This window comes from Scylla paramamosain, chromosome 22 (genome assembly GCF_035594125.1).
Source record: "Scylla paramamosain isolate STU-SP2022 chromosome 22, ASM3559412v1, whole genome shotgun sequence".
Taxonomy (NCBI): domain Eukaryota; kingdom Metazoa; phylum Arthropoda; class Malacostraca; order Decapoda; family Portunidae; genus Scylla; species Scylla paramamosain.
Genome location: NC_087172.1, coordinates 11,974,791 through 11,993,733, shown reverse-complemented (window position 1 = coordinate 11,993,733; position 18,943 = coordinate 11,974,791). Strand labels below are relative to the sequence as shown.

The 18,943-nt window shown below is 44.4% G+C and overlaps 1 protein-coding gene across 1 annotated transcript in view; it reads right to left on the bottom strand.

Annotated features, from left to right (window-relative positions):
* Nucleotides 1-554: 554 nt before the first annotated feature.
* LOC135111818 (uncharacterized) overlaps nucleotides 555-18,943 on the bottom strand; it is a 78,366-nt gene continuing 59,977 nt past the window's right edge. Inside the window, exon 6 of the mRNA XM_064025527.1 lies at nucleotides 555-977. Within this exon, the coding sequence (XP_063881597.1) occupies nucleotides 890-977 (88 nt within the window). The 3' untranslated portion in view covers nucleotides 555-889. The remainder of the gene's footprint in view (nucleotides 978-18,943) is intronic.

Here is an 18,943-nt window from a genome sequence, read left to right as displayed (position 1 = left end):
ACGAACTCTCCCTGGAGGCCGCCCACCGCAAGAATGAGCAGGAGAAGATCCGAGCGTATGGGGAGAGAATCCAACACGTTGACCAGGGCAGCTTCACACCTCTGGTCTTCACCACATCTGGCGGGATGGGCTCCAAGGCTCAGTGCTTCTACTCAAGACTAGCCGACCTAATGGCAGAAAAGAAGCACCAGCCAAGGAGCCATGTCGTCGCATGGATGAGGTGCCGTCTCTCATTCCTCCCTCCTCAGATCTGCCCCTCCTGTGTCTCAGGGGGACAAGGCATTCCACTCCCCATACCTGCAGACTTAGGAGGCCTCGACTGCGAGGCTACAGTGGTGGAGAGTGGCATAAGAGTAGGTAGAGTAGAGGTAGAGTGAATTTATAGTTAACAACTAATGTTTATATTATAGAGTATTAGATATGGTTGGATGCCACAGTCATTAGCGTGAGCTGGGGCTAATGACCTCCAAGTAATGGAGCCCCTAATTGACACATCAATAAACATGGGGTGGAGGTAGTAGTAGTAGTAGTAGTAGTAAAAAAAAAAAGTAGTAGTAGTAGTAGTAGTAGTAGTAGTAGTAGTAGTAGTAGTAAAAGCTTATTGCCAAATCGGTCTCTATCACGGAATCTTCAAATTACGAAACTCACAGGAAAAAAAGCAAAGAAAAAAACAAAAAAACCTGCGAAAAAAAACAAAACCAAACACTGGTTGCGATGGAGCATTGAGTAAAAAGTGGAAGGCGTGGAAGGAGGGACTGGCGGGAAGGACAATCCACGAGGAGGGATGGATGCGGATCGTATTTCAGTCCATGAACGACCCTCTGTCCGTCGCTGCGTCAGTCCGGCTCCTCACGGTTCAACTCGATAATTAGGGAAGTTAACGCCTGGCTCACCTGTGCTCGACCAGCGGCCCCATTACCTGGCTGCGTGATGGGGCGTCATATCCGCTGCTCGGTGCCTTCTGCCTCACTTCCCCGCTGGAGGAACAGTCGGCCATTACGATGAAATTCAAGGAGAGAGAGGGAGGAGTCACTATGAATGCGAAAGAAATGTTTGAAAATTTATAAGAATGAAAACCAAATAAGGAGCAAGAAATGAATAGGGAGGCATGCTAAAATAAATGGATGTGATTATTATGAATACAAAAATAAAAGAAAAAAATCAATACGTTTGCGAACCAAAAAGAAATCAAGAAAAGAAAATCAATACGAATAAGAGAAAAAAAAAGTGAGCAAAGAAAAGAGAAGGCATTGTAAATAAAAGGACACGATTACTAGAAAAAAAAATCTGTATGTTTGCGAACCGAAAAAAAAAAAAAAAACAGGGCGAGAAGAGGAAAACGAAGATGAAAACACAAAGAAAAATGTTGGAAAATCGTGCCACTTTAAAAGCTCCAAAAAAAAACACCCAATTCATGACTCCTTAGTCCATTCCTAGCAATACTGAAGACACGCGGCGAACTTAACAGTACACAGAGAAGAGTTACCTTAAAGATTAATAAAGGAGTAAGGAGGAGGAGGAGGAGGAGGAGGATAAAAACGAGGAAGAAGAGTAGAAAAAGGAGAAGGAAGAGAAGGATAGATGACAGACGAGGAGGCAAGGAACAAGAAAAAAAAAAAACAGGAGAAAGAAATAGAAAAAAAATAAGGAAAAGTGAGATGAAGGAGACAAGAGCAGCAGGTCCAAGACAAGTAGGTAACACGTGACACAGGTAAGAAGCACCGGGACAGGCCGTCACTCTGCTCACCTGACTCATTATAGGCCGCTTCTCCCTGCCTACCTCCACTACCCTCCAATTTCCTCCACTTTCCCCCACTCACTCCCTCTTTTGCCCTTCCCTTCCATGTACTTTTCTAATTCCCACCACTCCTGTTTGTTGTTACTTCGTGTTCATAAATGTTCCTTTTTCTTCCTTTCAGTTCCTTTACGTTTTCTGTTTTGTCTTCAAGTCAGTCCTCCTGCTCTCTTTAATCTCATTTCGTAGTTCTCTCCTCCCACCATCTTCATCATTCATTGGTTTCTTCTACTCCCTCTCATCTATATCTCACTCTATCCCTCCTTCCATCTCGCCTCTATTTCCCTCCCGCCGGTGTCTTCCCGCCGCACGGAGACCTTCGTGGGGCCTCGCAGTGGACTCAGTGTTAGTGCGTCTGGCAAGTTTTTATCACATGACCCCCGGGGGAGTGGCGGGCGCGGCGGACAGGCGGCTCTAAGCGTCTGTTGTGATGACCTGGCCTGACGAAGGAGGAGGAGGAGGAGGAGGAGGAGGAGTACACAGACATTTATAAAGTCCTTCTTGTCTTCATCACCGTGTTTTTCTTCTTCCTCCTCTTCTTCCTCCTCCTCCTGATTCTCATCCTCGTGTCTGACAACAAAATTAAACTCTGTATGTGTGTGTGTGTGTGTGTGTCGTTCCTGTTACGCGAGGCAACATCGGGCAGGCTACAGTTGGGGGTGCGTGGACAGACAGCGTGGGGGTCATGTTGGTGGGAGGAGGAGAGGGGTCGTTCCTGGAAGCTGGTGGGGGCTGAGAGGGGGTCGTGGAGGGAGGGTGGTGGTTAAGGTGTCAGTGGGGAGGGTGGTTAGCCTGCTTGTGTTCCCCGATGAAGCTGGAACTATCATTACGGTGTTTGTTCGCGATGTGTATTAAAGATTTCAGCTGCAGGGGAATTGTGTCTTTTTTGAGCGTGTGTGTGTGTGTGTGTGTGTGTGTGTGTGAGGGGGGGCGGCTACTAAATACGCTCTCTCTCTCTCTCTCTCTCTCTCTCTCTCTCTCTCTCTCTCTCTCTCTCTCTCTCTCTCTCTCTCTCTCTCTCTCTCTCTCCTCTCTCTCTCTTCTCTCTCTCTCTCTCTCTCTCAATAGTGCGGTGGTCTCAGTTCCGTGTATTATTATATTGCAGTGTATCATGTGAACTTGACACATAATCGCGTTTCATAAAGTGTAAGTTCGATTCCACATCTGTCTCACTCGCACGCCTTATAAAGCTTAATGCATCACCTGCCCACTAATCAATTTCCCGCGCACAACGTAAATTCCTCACCTCCACACCTCATGCACCTTTCCACTGATATAGGCTTACTTTGTTCACGTTCCCTATTCTGTTAAATCTCTTTTCAACAACTGACACACCTTTCCTGTAACAAATGTTTACTTTTTTGTTCATGTTAACTATCCTGTTCACTTCAAATGACGTCCAAAACTCGCACACTTTTAAAAATTGTATAGATTTACTTTTTGTTTATATCACCTGGCCTGTTCACTTCACCTGCACTCAAATGCAACTCAAGAACTCGCGCACCTTTCCCACTAATATAGGATTACTTCTTGTAATCTTTGACACTCACACGCCCTCTCCACTAACAAATCTTATCTTTCTTTATTATTTTTTTTTTACCTCTTACGTTCACCTTACTTTAACATCAAATAAACTCAAGAACTCGTACACCCTTTCACTAACAAACACAAGCTTATATTTTTTTTATTTTATTTATTTATTTATTTTTATTTATTTTTTTTTAGCAATAACACTCACCTCACCTGAACTCAAATGAACATAACGACTCACAAAAATCATACGTTCACCTTTCATCACTTATTTTGTTCCTACTTATCCTGCTCAGCTCACCAGAACACAACTTTTTTACTCTTCCACTACTTCAACCTCAGCACCATTTCATCTCCCTTGCTTGTTGTCTTTTCTTCACGGCACCTCAGTTAACGCAGCGTGACCACACCTGCCTATCATCTCACCCGCGCTGAACAATAAACTGCCGCTCAGGTATTCACCATCCAGAGAGAGAGAGAGAGAGAGAGAGAGAGAGAGAGAGAGAGAGAGAGAGAGAGAGAGAGAGAGAGAGAGAGAGAGAGAGGAGAGAGAGAGAGAGAGAGAGAGAGAGAGGTCTTTTATTCGGTTTTTACTTCTCTGTCTGATTCACTTGACTTGCCTCGGATGGAAATGTTCGCTTCGTTTTCGTTTAATTACTTAGAGAGAGAGAGAGAGAGAGAGAGAGAGAGAGAGAGAGGAGAGAGAGAGAGAGAGAGAGAGAGAGAGAGAGGAGAGAGAGAGAGAGAGACGGAACTAGGGAGACAGAGAGACCTGAAGACTGAAACATATAGACAGAGAGAGAGAGAGAGAGAGAGAGAGAGAGAGACATGAAGACTGAAACATATAGACAGACATACAGACACTTTCAAACACTAACAGCACGTTATTTTGAATTTACATACGTACATACATACATACCAACATATAGTTCCAGACTTCTTTATCTATTTAAGTATTTATTTTATCTATTTGCATTTACATATACAAGTAATAGATGACACTTACGCGACGAATAGAGACAAAATGGCGGAAGGAAGCAAGTGGTGGGGAGAGAGAGAGAAGCAGGGAGGGAGGGAGGGAGGACGGCAGGTGTGTGTACTTCTCTGCAGTGAATACTTAAACAGGTAAAGCCAATGACAAAGACACGATGAATAAATAACCTAACAAGTGAATACGTACCTAACGAGCTCAATAGCAGACTAACAAACAAGCTAATTCATTAAATAACTAACTGATTCACTAACTGACTGACTCACTGACTAACTAATTAACTAAATAAATAAATAAAAGGATAAATAGAGGCCACAAACCTAGCATAACATACAAGAGCATAACACAACATACCGTAACACGAAATTACTAAACAAAATCAATAGAAAAAAAAAACATTCCTGACTTCCTTTGCATTTCATCATTTGCACAGACTGTTGCTCTACGAATTTCCGGAACCCCCGACACACACACACACACACACACATACACACACACACACGTCAGCTATCACACGTCACCACCGCCCTCGTCACCAACACGCCTCCTTCGCCTTCACGTTACCAAAGATGTCACGGCATTTTACGGACGTTTGGTGCACGTCACTCGGCCCTCTCCTCCTCTTCCTCGTGTGACAGAGAGACGAGAAGCGACGCGGTGCAGGCAAGAGGGAAGCTACTTTCCAGGAACAAGATTTTTTTATTTTCTGTTTTTCGTTTATTTTTACTGTTATCTATTTATTATTATTATTTTTAGTGTCTTTCTTCATTGGTTCGTGTTCGTTCGTGTATGTTTGTATGTATGTTATTGAGAATGTCAATGTGTTATGTGCTTTTGATGAATATGATGTCGAAGTTATTTTTGGTGTAATCAGTGAAATATTAATCTACCTATTTATTTCTGTGTGTGTGTGTGTGTGTGTGTGTGTGTGTGTGTGTGTGTGTGTGTGTGTGTGTGTGTGTGTGTGTTTGTACGGTAATGACTCGAAGTATAGATACATTGATATGAACAAAGATTATCATATCTCTCTCTCTCTCTCTCTCTCTCTCTCTCTCTCTCTCTCTCTCTCTCTCTCTCTCTCTCTCTCTCTCTCTCTCTCTCTCTCTCTCCAAAATCATCTCGACTTTTCAAGCTATAAAAAAATTCCACCCGCTGCCTGACACACATCACGCGGGACCTTATTTTCCCTTGTCTTCCTGTCTTATACAGCATGACGCCTAAGTAGTAGTAGTAGTGGTAGTAGTAGTAGTAGTAGTAGTAGTAGTAGTAGTAGTAGTAGTTAACAATGTGTCGGTAGTATGTTATTTTATAGTTACAAAAAATGCATCAAACGTATATTTTCCGTCTCTTCTTTTCTTTTCTTTCCTTTCCTCCTCTTCCTCCTCCTCCTCCTCTTCCTCCCCCCCCCCATACCCACACCCCACTTCTTTCCACATCACAAACTGCGACATAAAATGGTGTCGTGTAGGTGGAATAGAAAGGACACACACACACACACACACACACACACACACACACACACACCTGCTTCCCAGCACACACACACACACACATACAGCTGGCTTCACCTCCCCCACACTTGCACGCTATTACCTCACCCCCGTCAGCACACACACACACACACACACACACACACACAGTTACGTGACAAACAGAAAAGTAAGCCCCTATGGAAACCTGCCCTTGGAAATCCATCAGGCTGCCACACGCCGCCCGCACCAGTAAACGCCCCGCCAACCATTTTGATAGGAAATAAACAGCTTGGTATGATTGACAGCCGCCAAACAACCATTGGACGTGGAGGGCATGACCGCGCCGACCAATGAGGGAGCAGCGGCGGCTATTAGCATGATTTATGATCCCTTTCCGTGCTCGCCATTGGCTCAGTGACGCCCGGCCTGTTGGGAGGGACACACGCTATCTCTCTCCCTCCTTTCCCCACCTCTCTCTCTCTCTCTCTCTCTCTCTCTCTCTCTCTCTCTCTCTCTCTCTCTCTCTCTCTCTCTCTCTCTCTCTCTGTCTCTAGCTTGACTCCTGTCCGTCACACCACCACCATCGCCACTACTACTACTGCTGCTATTTTATCCCACATCTTTTTCTCTTTCCTTCTCCTTTCTCTGCTCCTCCTCCTCCATCACTGCATCACATCCCTGTCACCTCTCAGCCGCCACCACTAACCTCATACTACTTCCAAGCTGTACTTTGTTACATTGTATCTCTCCTTCTTATACTGCGTCAACTCCTCCTCCTCCTCCTCCTCCTCCTCCTCCTCCTCCTCTTCCTCCTCCTCCTCCTACTACTACTACTACTACTGCTACAACTACTACTACTACTGCTACAACTACTACTACTACTGCTGCTGCTACTGCTACTACTACTACTGCTGCTGCTACTGCTACTACTACCACTGCTACTACTACTAATACTACTACTACTACTAATACTACTTACTACTACTACTACTACTACCACTGCTATTATTATTATTATTATTATTATTATTATTATTATTATTATTATTATTGTTGTTATTATTATTACGTATCCTCTTCCTGTCGTTCTTCTTGTTATTTTACCGTTGTCAGTTTTTCTTTTATTTTTTTAATTTTTTTTCGCCACTTTTGTTTCCCTCTTCTTTCCTCCTTGTCATGTTACATACTTGTTCTGTATCTACTCATCTTTTCCCCTTATTTTTTTTTATTCTTACCTTTCTTTCATCTTTCCCTTGTCTTATAATTACAAAACATCATCATATTTTCTTTATCTCTCCTACCTCCTTAGTATTCATTCCCTCGGCCTTCCCATCACCTGCCGCCGCGCCTCTTCCTGCATTTCTCGCCCTGCCATCATGAATAACAGCACGCCAAACACACACACACACACACACACACACACACACACACACACACACACACACACAAACACAAACACCTTATAATGGCCACCGTTAATATATCAGCATCAACATTCACCTAAAGTATTCACCTTCCTCTCACCTTTATTTACCTGTTTTATCTTCTACTGAGAGAGAAAAAGAGAGGGAAAATAATGAACAGTATGGCGATTAACAGACAATGATAAGTAGTGGTTATAAATTAAACACCTATACTATGAATAGTTACAATATACGTACGTACATAAATTATGTTGAGTGTGCGATCAACTTCCTCCCACCTTTGTCTGTTTTATCTTTCAGTGAGGGCGAAAAATAAAGCAAAGCATGTTGATTAATAAGCCATGGCAAGTGGAAAGCATATATTAAAGACCTACTCTGAATAGTAACAATATATATGTGTGTACGTCAATTATGGCAAGTGTACGATATAAACTTTCTTTTTTTACTCTACTCGTACGTGCACGTTAATGGATGCGTGTCTTGACAGTCCCTAGAGACAGCCAGAATACGGCATCAGTTACTCCCGGGCGAGCTAATGGTGCTTAATGTTCCGGCCGAGAAAGTGTATTGGTGGATATAATGGTGATGTGACATGGGACAGCACACCTGGTGGCAACGCGGGGATGTACTGCTAATGGCACTGTACCGCTACGGCCTGTATTCTCAAACGCTTTGCTCTCTCATCACGGTTATTTCCAGAGGCCACAGAGATGATTAACCGGATTCTCTAGAGTATTTCTCACGTTAATAAAGTAGGAATCTTATGAATCTACCACTAGAACCGTAAAGATACCTTAAAAACCTGTCTCTTCATCACGATTATTTTCAAAGGCCACAGAGATCATTAGCTGGTTTCTCAAGAGCATTTATCGTGTTAATAATGTAGAAATCTTATAACTCCGCCACTAGAACCGTAAAAACATCCTTAAAATCCCGTGTAACTTCAACTAGAGTCTCTTGAAAGTGGTCGGGGTGTGGTGCAGAGAGTATCAGAATGTAGAGCCATGCCTGAGTACAGCTTGAGGGCATTACTACAGTGGACAGGTGTACGTATGACCTGCCTGTCCTGCACACTAACAAGACGATGGATGTTCCCTCACACACACGGTGCTCATTTGTCGCCCATTAGAAGCACAAATAGACATGTGTGTTAGTGATAATTTAAGAGGCTTTAGTCTATACGTAGCTCTCTCTCTCTCTCTCTCTCTCTCTCTCTCTCTCTCTCTCTCTCTCTCTCTCTCTCTCTCTCTCTCTCTCTCTCTCAATAATTCCTTCCGACGCAACGTAAATGTATTATGAGAGGTAAGTTTCTTCTTTTTTTTCTTTTATTTCTTTTTTGTTCGAGTCGAGAGCACAGGGCGTGGCGAGGTGGAGCATTCACGCTATAATGAAGACCAGCACAGCCAACGAGCACTTCGAAAAAAAAAAGATACAAATAATGAATAAATTACCAATGACAAGATCAAATAATTATATGCTTTCATAAGTAAAACAATAATGTTGAATCTTGGCTACGTATTTCTTGCGTTTAGCGACGAGAGAGAGAGAGAGAGAGAGAGAGAGAGAGAGAGAGAGAGAGAGAGAGAGAGAGAGAGAGAGAGAGAGAGAGAGAGAGGAAAGACACGATAGATTGTCAGATAGACACAGAGACAGACAGAACAAGAGAAAGAAACGCGGGCAAGGTAGATAGATGGAAAGTGAGAGGGAGGGAGGGAGGGAGGGAGGGAGGAAGGAAGGAGAGGATGAGGAGGACAGGAGAGGAAGGCCCCATTCATCTTCATAATTACCCTCACCCGGTGTTGTTGTGAGCTCGACTGTTCTCATTACTCTAATCCAAATAATTACACGTGGGCTGCTCCACCTGTCACTCACCCTCCAACCCTCCAGTCCCCAACACACCCCACACCCCCACACAACACATCCACTTCCCCAACACACACCACCACCCCCACACAACACATCCACACCCTCAACACACCCCACACCCCCACACAACACATCCACTTCCCCAACACACACCACCACCTCCACAACAACACACATCTATCACCCAACACCACCTCTCCTCCCCAAACATTTCCTCCTTCCCCTAACGCCCCATCCCCGACATCCCCATTTTTCCCATCCCTTTCCTCCCAAATCCTCACTTTTTTCATCCCTCTATGCTCTCCCTCCCTTTATACATCCTCTCCACATTCCACATCCTAATTCTCGTTCTCTCCACTTATCACTTCTCTAATCCTTCTTGTCTTTTCCTCTTTCCTCTTAAAGGCTTCATTTTTTTGTGTGTGTGTGTGTGTGAGAGAGAGAGAGAGAGAGAGAGAGAGAGAGAGAGAGAGAGAGAGAGAGAGAGAGAGAGAGAGAGAGAGAGAGAGAGAGAGAGAGAGAGAGAGAGAGAGAGAGAGAGAATAATGAAGGAGAGTTAACAGCAAAATGATAGGGAAAGTAAATTAAAGTTCAGAAGGTGGTCAGGAAAATGAGGACAAAGAGAAAAGGAAAAGTGAATTGTGAAAAAAAAAAAAAAAAAGCCAGCAAGTGAAGAATGATGAGAACATGTGATGGGTAGGAGAGATGGAAATAATAGTGAAGCTTACAGTTAAGTGAATAATAAAAGAAATAAATCATAGAAGTAAATTAAATAAAAAAAAAAGGCGAAGAAAATAATATAGTAAATGAAAAGAAAACGTTAATTTCTTAAACATTCACAATAAAAAAAAACTAACACAAATCTATGCATTAAAAGTCTTTCCTCTTCTCCTCCTGCCCTCAATGGTTGAAAATAATAGAGAAAATTCTTTATGCATCAAAGGTATTCACAAGGAAAATAAAAAAGACACCTATTACAAAAATACTGATTTTCCTCTTGTCCTTCGCCTAAACATGCCTAAACAATAAAAAAAAAAAACAATAATTAACTTTTTACTATAATATGTATGATTTAAGTAGAATGAAACAAAAATCCTCCCCTACCTATTCTTCCACCACCACCACCACCACCACCAGATCCTCCTCCTCCTCCTCCTCCTCCTCCTCCTCCTCCTCCTCCTCCTCCTCATAAAATGCCGACCATCAATACACCAATATCAGAATTCATGTTTCAAGCCCCAAAGGTAATGATTTCCTATACCTGAGAGGCGACAACTCCCCAATTGGTCTGAGGAGCGCAGGTGAGAGAGAGAGAGAGAGAGAGAGAGAGAGAGAGAGAGAGAGAGAGAGAGAGAGAGAGAGAGAGAGAGAGAGAGAGAGAGGATGGTGTCGAGATGGGATGGGGAGAAGTGGTTGGGGAGAGTAAGGGGGCGGAAAGATGGGAGGAAAGAGAAGGGGAGGAGGGGAAGGGAAGGGAGGCAATCAGCTGAGTGGAGGACGATCGTAAAGTGTACGGACAGGGGAGAGAGAGAGAGAGAGAGAGAGAGAGAGAGAGAGAGAGAGAGAGAGAGAGAGAGAGAGAGAGAGAGAGAGAGAGAGAGAGAGAGAGAGAGAGAGAGAGAACAATTAAAGACAAGATGAATTACGATTAACTAACATAACCAGGACACAAGAAGAGGACAAGTACAAAATTCAACAAGGAATAAAAAGAATGAGAGACAGAAGAAGGTCCTAAGGGATGCTTCCTCTTCCCTACTCCTGATAGCAGCTCCCCTCTCACCTCTCCTCCCGCTCAAGTTGAATCCTCATATGTTTCCGAAAGTGAGCAGGAACTTCCCATGAGACCTGCTGCGACTTCTGCAGGCAGAGAAAGGAGGGGGAGGGGAAGGAAGGGAGAGGAAGAAGGGAGGAAGGAGAGGCAGACGGGAGAAGGAAAGAAGGAAAGAGGGAGGAGAGAGGCTGGAAGGAGAAGAAGAGGGAAAGGGAAAAAAAGGGAGAAAGGAGGAGCGACTGGTAGAGGAGAGGAAAAAGGAAGAAAGAAGAAGCGACTGGTAAAAGAGAGAGGAAAAGAAGGGAGGAAGGGCGAGATGCCGAAGAGACGGAGAAGGAAAGGGAGAGAGGAAGTAGAAGAGGCTGATGAAAAGGCAGGAAGAGGAAAAAATGAGGTATGGTGTGAGAAGGAAAGGGAAGAGGAGGAGGAGGAAGAGCAGGAGGAGAAAAGGAGAACAGAGAAAAAAATAAAGTAAAGTCAAATTTAAATGCTGATTTTATTTATTTATTTTTTTTTTCGGAAAGCCATAGGAGGAGGAGTAGGAGGCAGTAAGGTAACCAGTAACCAGGGAAAATTAGTTGGCTGTTTCATGACCACCACACTGCTGCCTTATGGAGCGTGATGGCGCTGGCGCTGGCGCTGGCGGTGGTGGTGGCGGTGGTGTTACTCTAATGAGCCACCCGAGTCAATGGGACGAGCAAACGAGGGAGACGAGCAGTGAGGAAAGTTTTGTACCATCCATAACAGGTGCCAATTGACCAGGGAGGCTAATGTGGGTCGTGTTCTCTCTCTCTCTCTCTCTCTCTCTCTCTCTCTCTCTCTCTCTCTCTCTCTCTCTCTCTCTCTCTCTCTCTCTCTCTCAGTAGATACCAATAAATGACTGAATCAACAAAAAATGCCAAAAACCAAAGCAATCAAATTTTTAATCACATTTTTCTTTGTATGTAAATAAATTGATAAGGAAAATCTGGAAATTGCGATTAATTGTGCGCTTAAAAAGGGAATAAAAAACAAAACCCCGATTCTCTCTCTCTCTCTCTCTCTCTCTCTCTCTCTCTCTCTCTCTCTCTCTCTCTCTCTCTCTCTCTCTCTCTCTCTCTCTCTCTCTCTCTCTCTCTCTCTCTCTCTCTCTCTCTCTCTCTCTCTCTCTCTCTCTCTCTCTCTCTCTCTCTCTCTCTCTCTCTCTCTCTCTCTCTCTCTCTCTCTCTCTCTAACACAGCATCGCTAAATGAGAAACCCTCCTCATTCATTCCCAGTATAATCACAGCCACTCACACACACGCCCCCACTTCCTCCCCTCACCCACTCTCTCGCTCACCTGCCCCGCACTCTGCCAGGTAAGAAGCGCCAGTACTTCACTAATCACACGTAAGGTAGCACTCGTTAAACCTGCTTCGCTTCTCTTATCAACACAGGTGAAGCTTAGCTGAAGATTGCATTTGTCTCCTTATTTATATCTTTTATTCATATATATTTTCTTCTTTTTTTTTTCTTTTGAGAAAGGAAAACTTCACATTTTATTTTCTTCCTCCATTTTTTTCACTAACTTATACAAGAAAGCTGTATAAAGATTTAAATAAAGGTTACTGTTTCTACGTAAAAACTGTTCTGAAATTCTTTTATTTTTCCAAATTAATAATTATTTGGTTCTTTTGCTAAATTTACCGACGGTACTGTTCATTTTTTTCTTTTTTTTAAATATTTATTGGACATTTATAGTTTTATTTTCAGTGCACTTGACAACGTTCACGCACACAAACACATAAAGACAGACAGACAGACAGACACGCGCACACACACACACACACACACACACACACACACACACACACACACACACACACACACACACACACACACACACACACACACACCACAACTCTATCAAAGTCTAAACCGACATGTATATTATCCTCGTAATGCTAACCCACGCCTTGCAATCCACTGATATCCACGTTTCCAGCACCAAGGAGTGGTTATAGTCTCTCTCTCTCTCTCTCTCTCTCTCTCTCTCTCTCTCTCTCTCTCTCTCTCTCTCTCTCTCTCTCTCTCTCTCTCTCTCTCCCTCCCCTGCTTCTCATTATCACAACTTCATTCTCCTTCTCCTTCTCCTCCTCCTCCTTCCCTTCTTCTTCTTCTCCTTCTCCTCCTTCTCCTCCTCCTCTTCCTCCTCCTCCTCTTCTCTCGCCATTTTCGAGGCAACAATCTCGACAAAATGGTTCGCTGGTATTCATGTCTTATTTTCTTCCGCAGCAAATAGCCAAGAAATCTTGAATCTTGATCTTGACACGAGAAAGAAAATATACGAAGCTTGGACGACAAATTTGCACATGAGTTACGTATATTTGTGATTAGTTCCTGTGGTCATCGCTGAGTTAATTGCATCATCATCATCACTATTCTCTCTCTCTCTCTCTCTCTCTCTCTCTCTCTCTCTCTCTCTCTCTCTCTCTCTCTCTCTCTCTCTCTCTCTCTCTCTCTAAGCTTCCTAACTGAACTGATCAAGAAGATGAGATGAGAGGAGAGGAGAGGAGAGGAGAGGAGGAGGAGGAGGAGGAGGAGGAGGAGGAGGAGAAGAGGAGGAAAATGAATAAGAAAAAGGAATAAGAAAGAGAAGAATTAGAGAAGAACAAGAACCGGGACGAGTATGAGAAAGGATAAGAAAGAAAGAGGAGGAAAAGAGGAAGAGAAGAAAAGAAAAAGATGAGGAGCAAGAAAGACAAGAGGAAGAGGAAGAAGAGGAGATAAGGAAGGGAGACAATAACAGGGATGAGAATGAGGAAGGATAAGAAGCAAAGGAAGAGGAGAAAGAGAGGAAGGATAAGACGATAAGCAAAAGCAGAAGAAAGAAGAGAAAGGAGATGAGGAGCAAGAAGAGTAAGAGTACGAGAAAGACTAAGAAGAAAAGGAGAGAAGGAAGAGAAAGAGAGAGATAGAAGAAAGAGGAGGATAAGACGAGGAGCAAGAGGAGGAATATTAAAGCGATGTGATGTGGAGCAGAAGACAAAACCCTTTAATCTGGTGTGATAACGAAGCACAGGGAGTGTTTAACAGAGGTGCCCGGCCCCCGCCACCCGCCCCAGAGGAGTCCGGCCCGCAGGAACCATATGATAATGCCTATAATCACAAGAGGCTACCTTGCAAACCAAACTCCTGCGGCCCATCAGCGGGGGAGGGAGGCACGCCCCTGCAGGGAACATAATATTAAACAGGTAATGATGGAAGTCCAACCCGTCCCGCTTATTATATATTGCACATAATTATGGAACTTGCTCGGATGGGGAATATTATAAAATTTCTTAAGGTACAGGGAAGAAAAGAAGCTCCGCCCCGCAGTATATGATGGTGATGAGGATGTTGGTGGTGGTGGTGGTGGTGGTGGTGGTGGAAAGGAACAGGTAAACACTGACACCTGTTCTTTATATCTTGGTATCAGAAAGTTATTTATTTGTACGTCCTTCAGTCTTGCGTCCCACAGACTCGAGTACCGGTCTTTGGCATCACCACACTCCTTCTTCTACTCTTCCTCCTCCTCCTCCTCCTTGCTCCCCTTCTCCTTTAAGCACAGACTCCTCCTTCTCCTCCTCTTCCTCCTCCTCCTCCTCCTGGTCTTCCCCTCGTTCTCGCTTCCCATATTCCTCTTCACTCCCGTCCTCTCCTTTCTTTAAATTTCATGGTATTTTTATCCTCTCTCCCTCATTGTTTTATTAAGTATCCGTTACCTCTTCATTACACCTGTCCTTTTTTCTTTTTTTCTCACCTACTTGACCTTTTTTCTATGATTTCTTTGTCCCTCTTGTGTTTTTCTATATATTTCTTACTTGTGTTCTTGTGTTTCACTTAAACGTATTCTACATCTAATATTTTTCCCCTCTTTTCTTTCTGCACCCAAGCTGTTTTTTCTCTCTTTTTTTTTTTTCATCTATCTGATCCTTATTTCCTGTGTCCTTATCTTCTTGTATATATTTTCTACATCAATTTGTCTTATTTCCTTTTTTCCTCCTCTTTTTCTCCCGCTCTTCATGTTCTTCGTTGCGTCTTTCCCCCGGCCGCATCTTTATCCTCCTCCCACCTGTTGCTTCGTCTCCACCCCAGCCTCACCTGTACCTCAGACTCCGTTGTTACCTGTTCCCCGCCACACCTGCCCATTTTTTCGTCTTAACTTTCCTTCATCTTTACTTCCAAACTCCCTTTACTCTCTCCCTTTGCACCTTTCCCTCAGAGGCACCCTTTTTCTTCTTCCTTCCTTTTTTTCCTGAATTACTGGTTCCTTCCTTTATTCCTTTCGATTTCCTCTAGTGATTTTTTTTTCTTAAATTCCTTCCCTCCTCCTCCTGTGGTTTCCTTAATTCCTTCTTTCCTTCCTCTCATTTCTTTCTCCTCTCGTCCCTCTCTTCCATCCTCCTCCGGAAACTCACCTCCTCCATTCTCTCTTTTTCTCTCTCTACAGTAGCACTTTCTTCCCTCCTCCTCTCCTTCTTCAGTAGCGGTTCCCTCCCTCCTTATCCTCCGTTTCACCAACCCTTCCCTTCCCTTTCCTTTCGTCCCCTTTCCGCCTTCCTCTTCTCCAAATCCCCTTCCCTCCTTCATTCACTGGCCCTCCGTAGTTCCACCTTCCTCTCCTTCATTTTCCTCCTTCAGAAGGCCATAGCTCCCTCCCTCCCTCCTGTAGTAAACTCTATCTCCTTCCCTCCTTCTAAAACCCACTTCCTTTCCTCCTCCTACTGCCGAAGCACCACCTCCGTCCCTCCTTCCCTCGCTCCCTCCTTGCCCTCCCCGCCGCGCCAGGACTATCATGCCCTCAATCTGACGTCACGCCGATCCTAAATACATCAAACAAAAATCCTGGCCGGGTGATGTCCGCTCCCCGTCATCTCGTGGTGTTTTTTGCCCCTTCCCTGCTGGCACGCGGTGTGGGTATTAGTCGAGACACCAGGACAAGAACGACCACTAATTAACGATTCAAGGCTAATTACACTCTGGTTAATGGACACAAACAGCTCCCTCCCCATCCTCCTCCTGTCCCACCTGCAAGACTATAGCCTCCCCCTGCCCACCTCCTGCCCTCCTGCCGTCCTCCACGCCTCCTCCCGTCCTTGCTATATAGACTTCAGCTGTTTGGCGTCTCCCTGTTGGACGGATGGAAGAGGCAGCCAATGGTGTTTATCTCCTGGCCAATGAGGGAGTGATCGTCGGCATTATCTTCCTTCTACAGGTGCTCCCTACTGCCTCACTGCCTCCTCCTCCTCCTCCTCCTCCTCCTCCTCTCCACCCGTTGCCCCGCCAGCCGCAAAAACGCTGATGGCTTGAGATGAAGCAGCGAAAATGTTGAAGTTAAGAAGCGTTGCACATGAGGACTGACAGAATGTTGGTGCGGATTATACTATTTATCGAGAGAGAGAGAGAGAGAGAGAGAGAGAGAGAGGAGAGAGAGAGAGAGAGAGAGGAGAGAGAGAGAGAGAGAGAGAGAGAGAGAGAGAGAGAGAGAGAGAGAGAGAGAGAGAGAGAGAGGAGTTTTCAGGTACTGCTGCTTAGGAGATCAGGGTTTTATATATATTTTTTTTCCAGTTTTATCAGACCTCAAGTTTCTAAATTTCTTCTAAACATTTAATCTTATTTTCTATATTTAATTTATGTGAGTTTATGTATTGTTTTTAAAGGTACAAAGAAAACGTGATTAAAACTTGTTTGTTCATTTTTGCCGTGATCTAAAACTTAAAACAGTTCGGTTCATTCAGTCATTTATGGGTATTACAGAGAGAGAGAGAGAGAGAGAGGAGAGAGAGAGAGAGAGGAGAGAGAGAGAGAGAGAGAGAGAGAAATTCGACAGGTTCACCTCAATCTTTTCCTTCCTTACCAACATGCACCCTTTTCTCTTTCACCCCTCACCCCCACAGTCCCCTATACCCATCACCTCCCCCATCCCCGCCGCGTCCTGAGCTGCTCCACGTCCCTCAACTCCCTCAAAAAGCAGCAGTGGGTGGAGGAGTGGAGGAGGATGAAGGATTTATGCTACAGGGGATCCCTCGCCCCGCCTTGCCTTGCCTCCACCTGATCGCCCAAATTACACTGCCCCTCCATTTTGCCTTCCCTAATTCTACCATTACTTATATCATAATGGTTGCACTAAATCAACCGTCCGTCAGGGGCCGCCAGCCTCCGGACACGCCACTGGTCAGTCATCCACGGTCAGAAATCACCCGTCATCATCCGCCGACCACCCGTCATCAGGCGGAAAACACCACACCACCTTACACTCAAGACGACTCCTAAATCACCCGACGCATCTAATCAATCGCCCAGCGCCCCGCGGAGCCTGCCCTGCCCCGCGGCGCCCCTAAGAGCGGCGATCCAGTGACATAATGACAGTAATCTGGGGCTTATGGAGGAGCGAGGGGTTGCCACTGTCTTGCCCGAGGGTCCGAAGGGTTCAGTAGCGGACCCGAGAGAGGGAGTGAACCAGGAAGGTGGTGGTGGTGGTGGTGGGTGGTGGATCAGGACCCGCCCCGCCCCCGCCCCGCCTGGCCCCGCCCCGCCCCGGCCCATGACCGCTACGAGGCCACCTCCTGATGATAGTGATGATGATAGTGATACCGTAGTGATAAGTAATCGTTGGGAATATGGATAGTGATGATAATGAGAGGTGTAAAGGTAATGACGGGCTGGAGGAAACTACCGGTTGGCCCCCTAACAGCCCCCGCCGCGGGGGCTGCGCAGGGGGAAGCGGAGAGAGGAGCAAGAGTGAGAGCAGGAGGAGAAGGAGGGGGAAGACGGGCTCCCCCCCCCACCCATATGGTCCAGAATGAGGAAAATTGGCAGGGGTCCTCTGCGGCGGGGAACGCTTGCCTGCCGCGGCCCCGGCTGGAGGCGTGGCCAATGCTTTACTGGCTATATCGCCCAGGCTCGCAGCCCCTCATCGATTATGATATCCCAGCCCCCTAGCCCCTCCTCCTCCTCCTCCCGTCCCTTCCTTCCCCAGGAGCAAGAATTCCCCCTAAAAACGGAGCATTAGTCGAGAAAATGCTACTTGTGCTAACATTATTAACCAAGGCAAGGCGGTACTCTTGCGTTGGTGCGCCGCTCACTTTATTGCTCGCCACCGAGATAATGCTGCTGTCTTTGTTTACTTTCCCGGGGTAATAAACAGGTCTGGCCCGCCGCCGCCTTCCTCACGCAGCGGCCTCTGTATGGGCGATGAGTACACGCTGCGACGCTCTTCCTCCCAACCTTATTTTTTATTTTTTTTTTTTTTTTTTGGGGGGAGATAAGAGAGCCACGTGAGGTGAAAATATTATATTTTATTCTTCCAAGACAGATTCCTGGCACGGCGTGAAGCTTGCCATAAGGGAGCCTCGTGTACTCACAGGTTTATATACGTTATATATATATATATATATATATATATATATATATATATATATATATATATATATATATATATATATATATATATATATATATATATATATATATATATATATATATATATATATATATATATATATTAATTATTATTATTTTTTTTTCATGACTTACTTTTCAAAACACGCGGAAAAATTTCAGGAAGCGAATAGAGAAAATATAAATATTAAGTAAATATGAAAAAACGTAAATAAATAAAAAAAATAATATATATATATATATATATATATATATATATATATATATATATATATATATATATATATATATATATATATATATATATATATATATATATATATATAAAATGGCTCATTCGCTTCTTCATTTCCTCCTAAAAATCCAAAGCTCCCAAGAAAGTTTACAGCGTTTACCATCTTTTTCTCTTTTTTTTTTCGTCAGCCACCTTGCGATTTTTGTTATCATCTTATCATCTCGAGCTATTTCTTATACGTTATTGATTTTTATTCTTTCTTCTTCGGCTTCGCATCATCCCCGATCCTCTCTTTCACACTGAGGGACACAAGCTTACCTCAGTAACGTATGGCATCCTTAACCACAACAACAACACTTCAATGCTTTTCCACACGTCCTCCGCTTAGCACCATTTACCTGTCCTGCCACACTGGAGATAAAAAACGAGCTTACTTCAATAACCTATACCATTCTCAC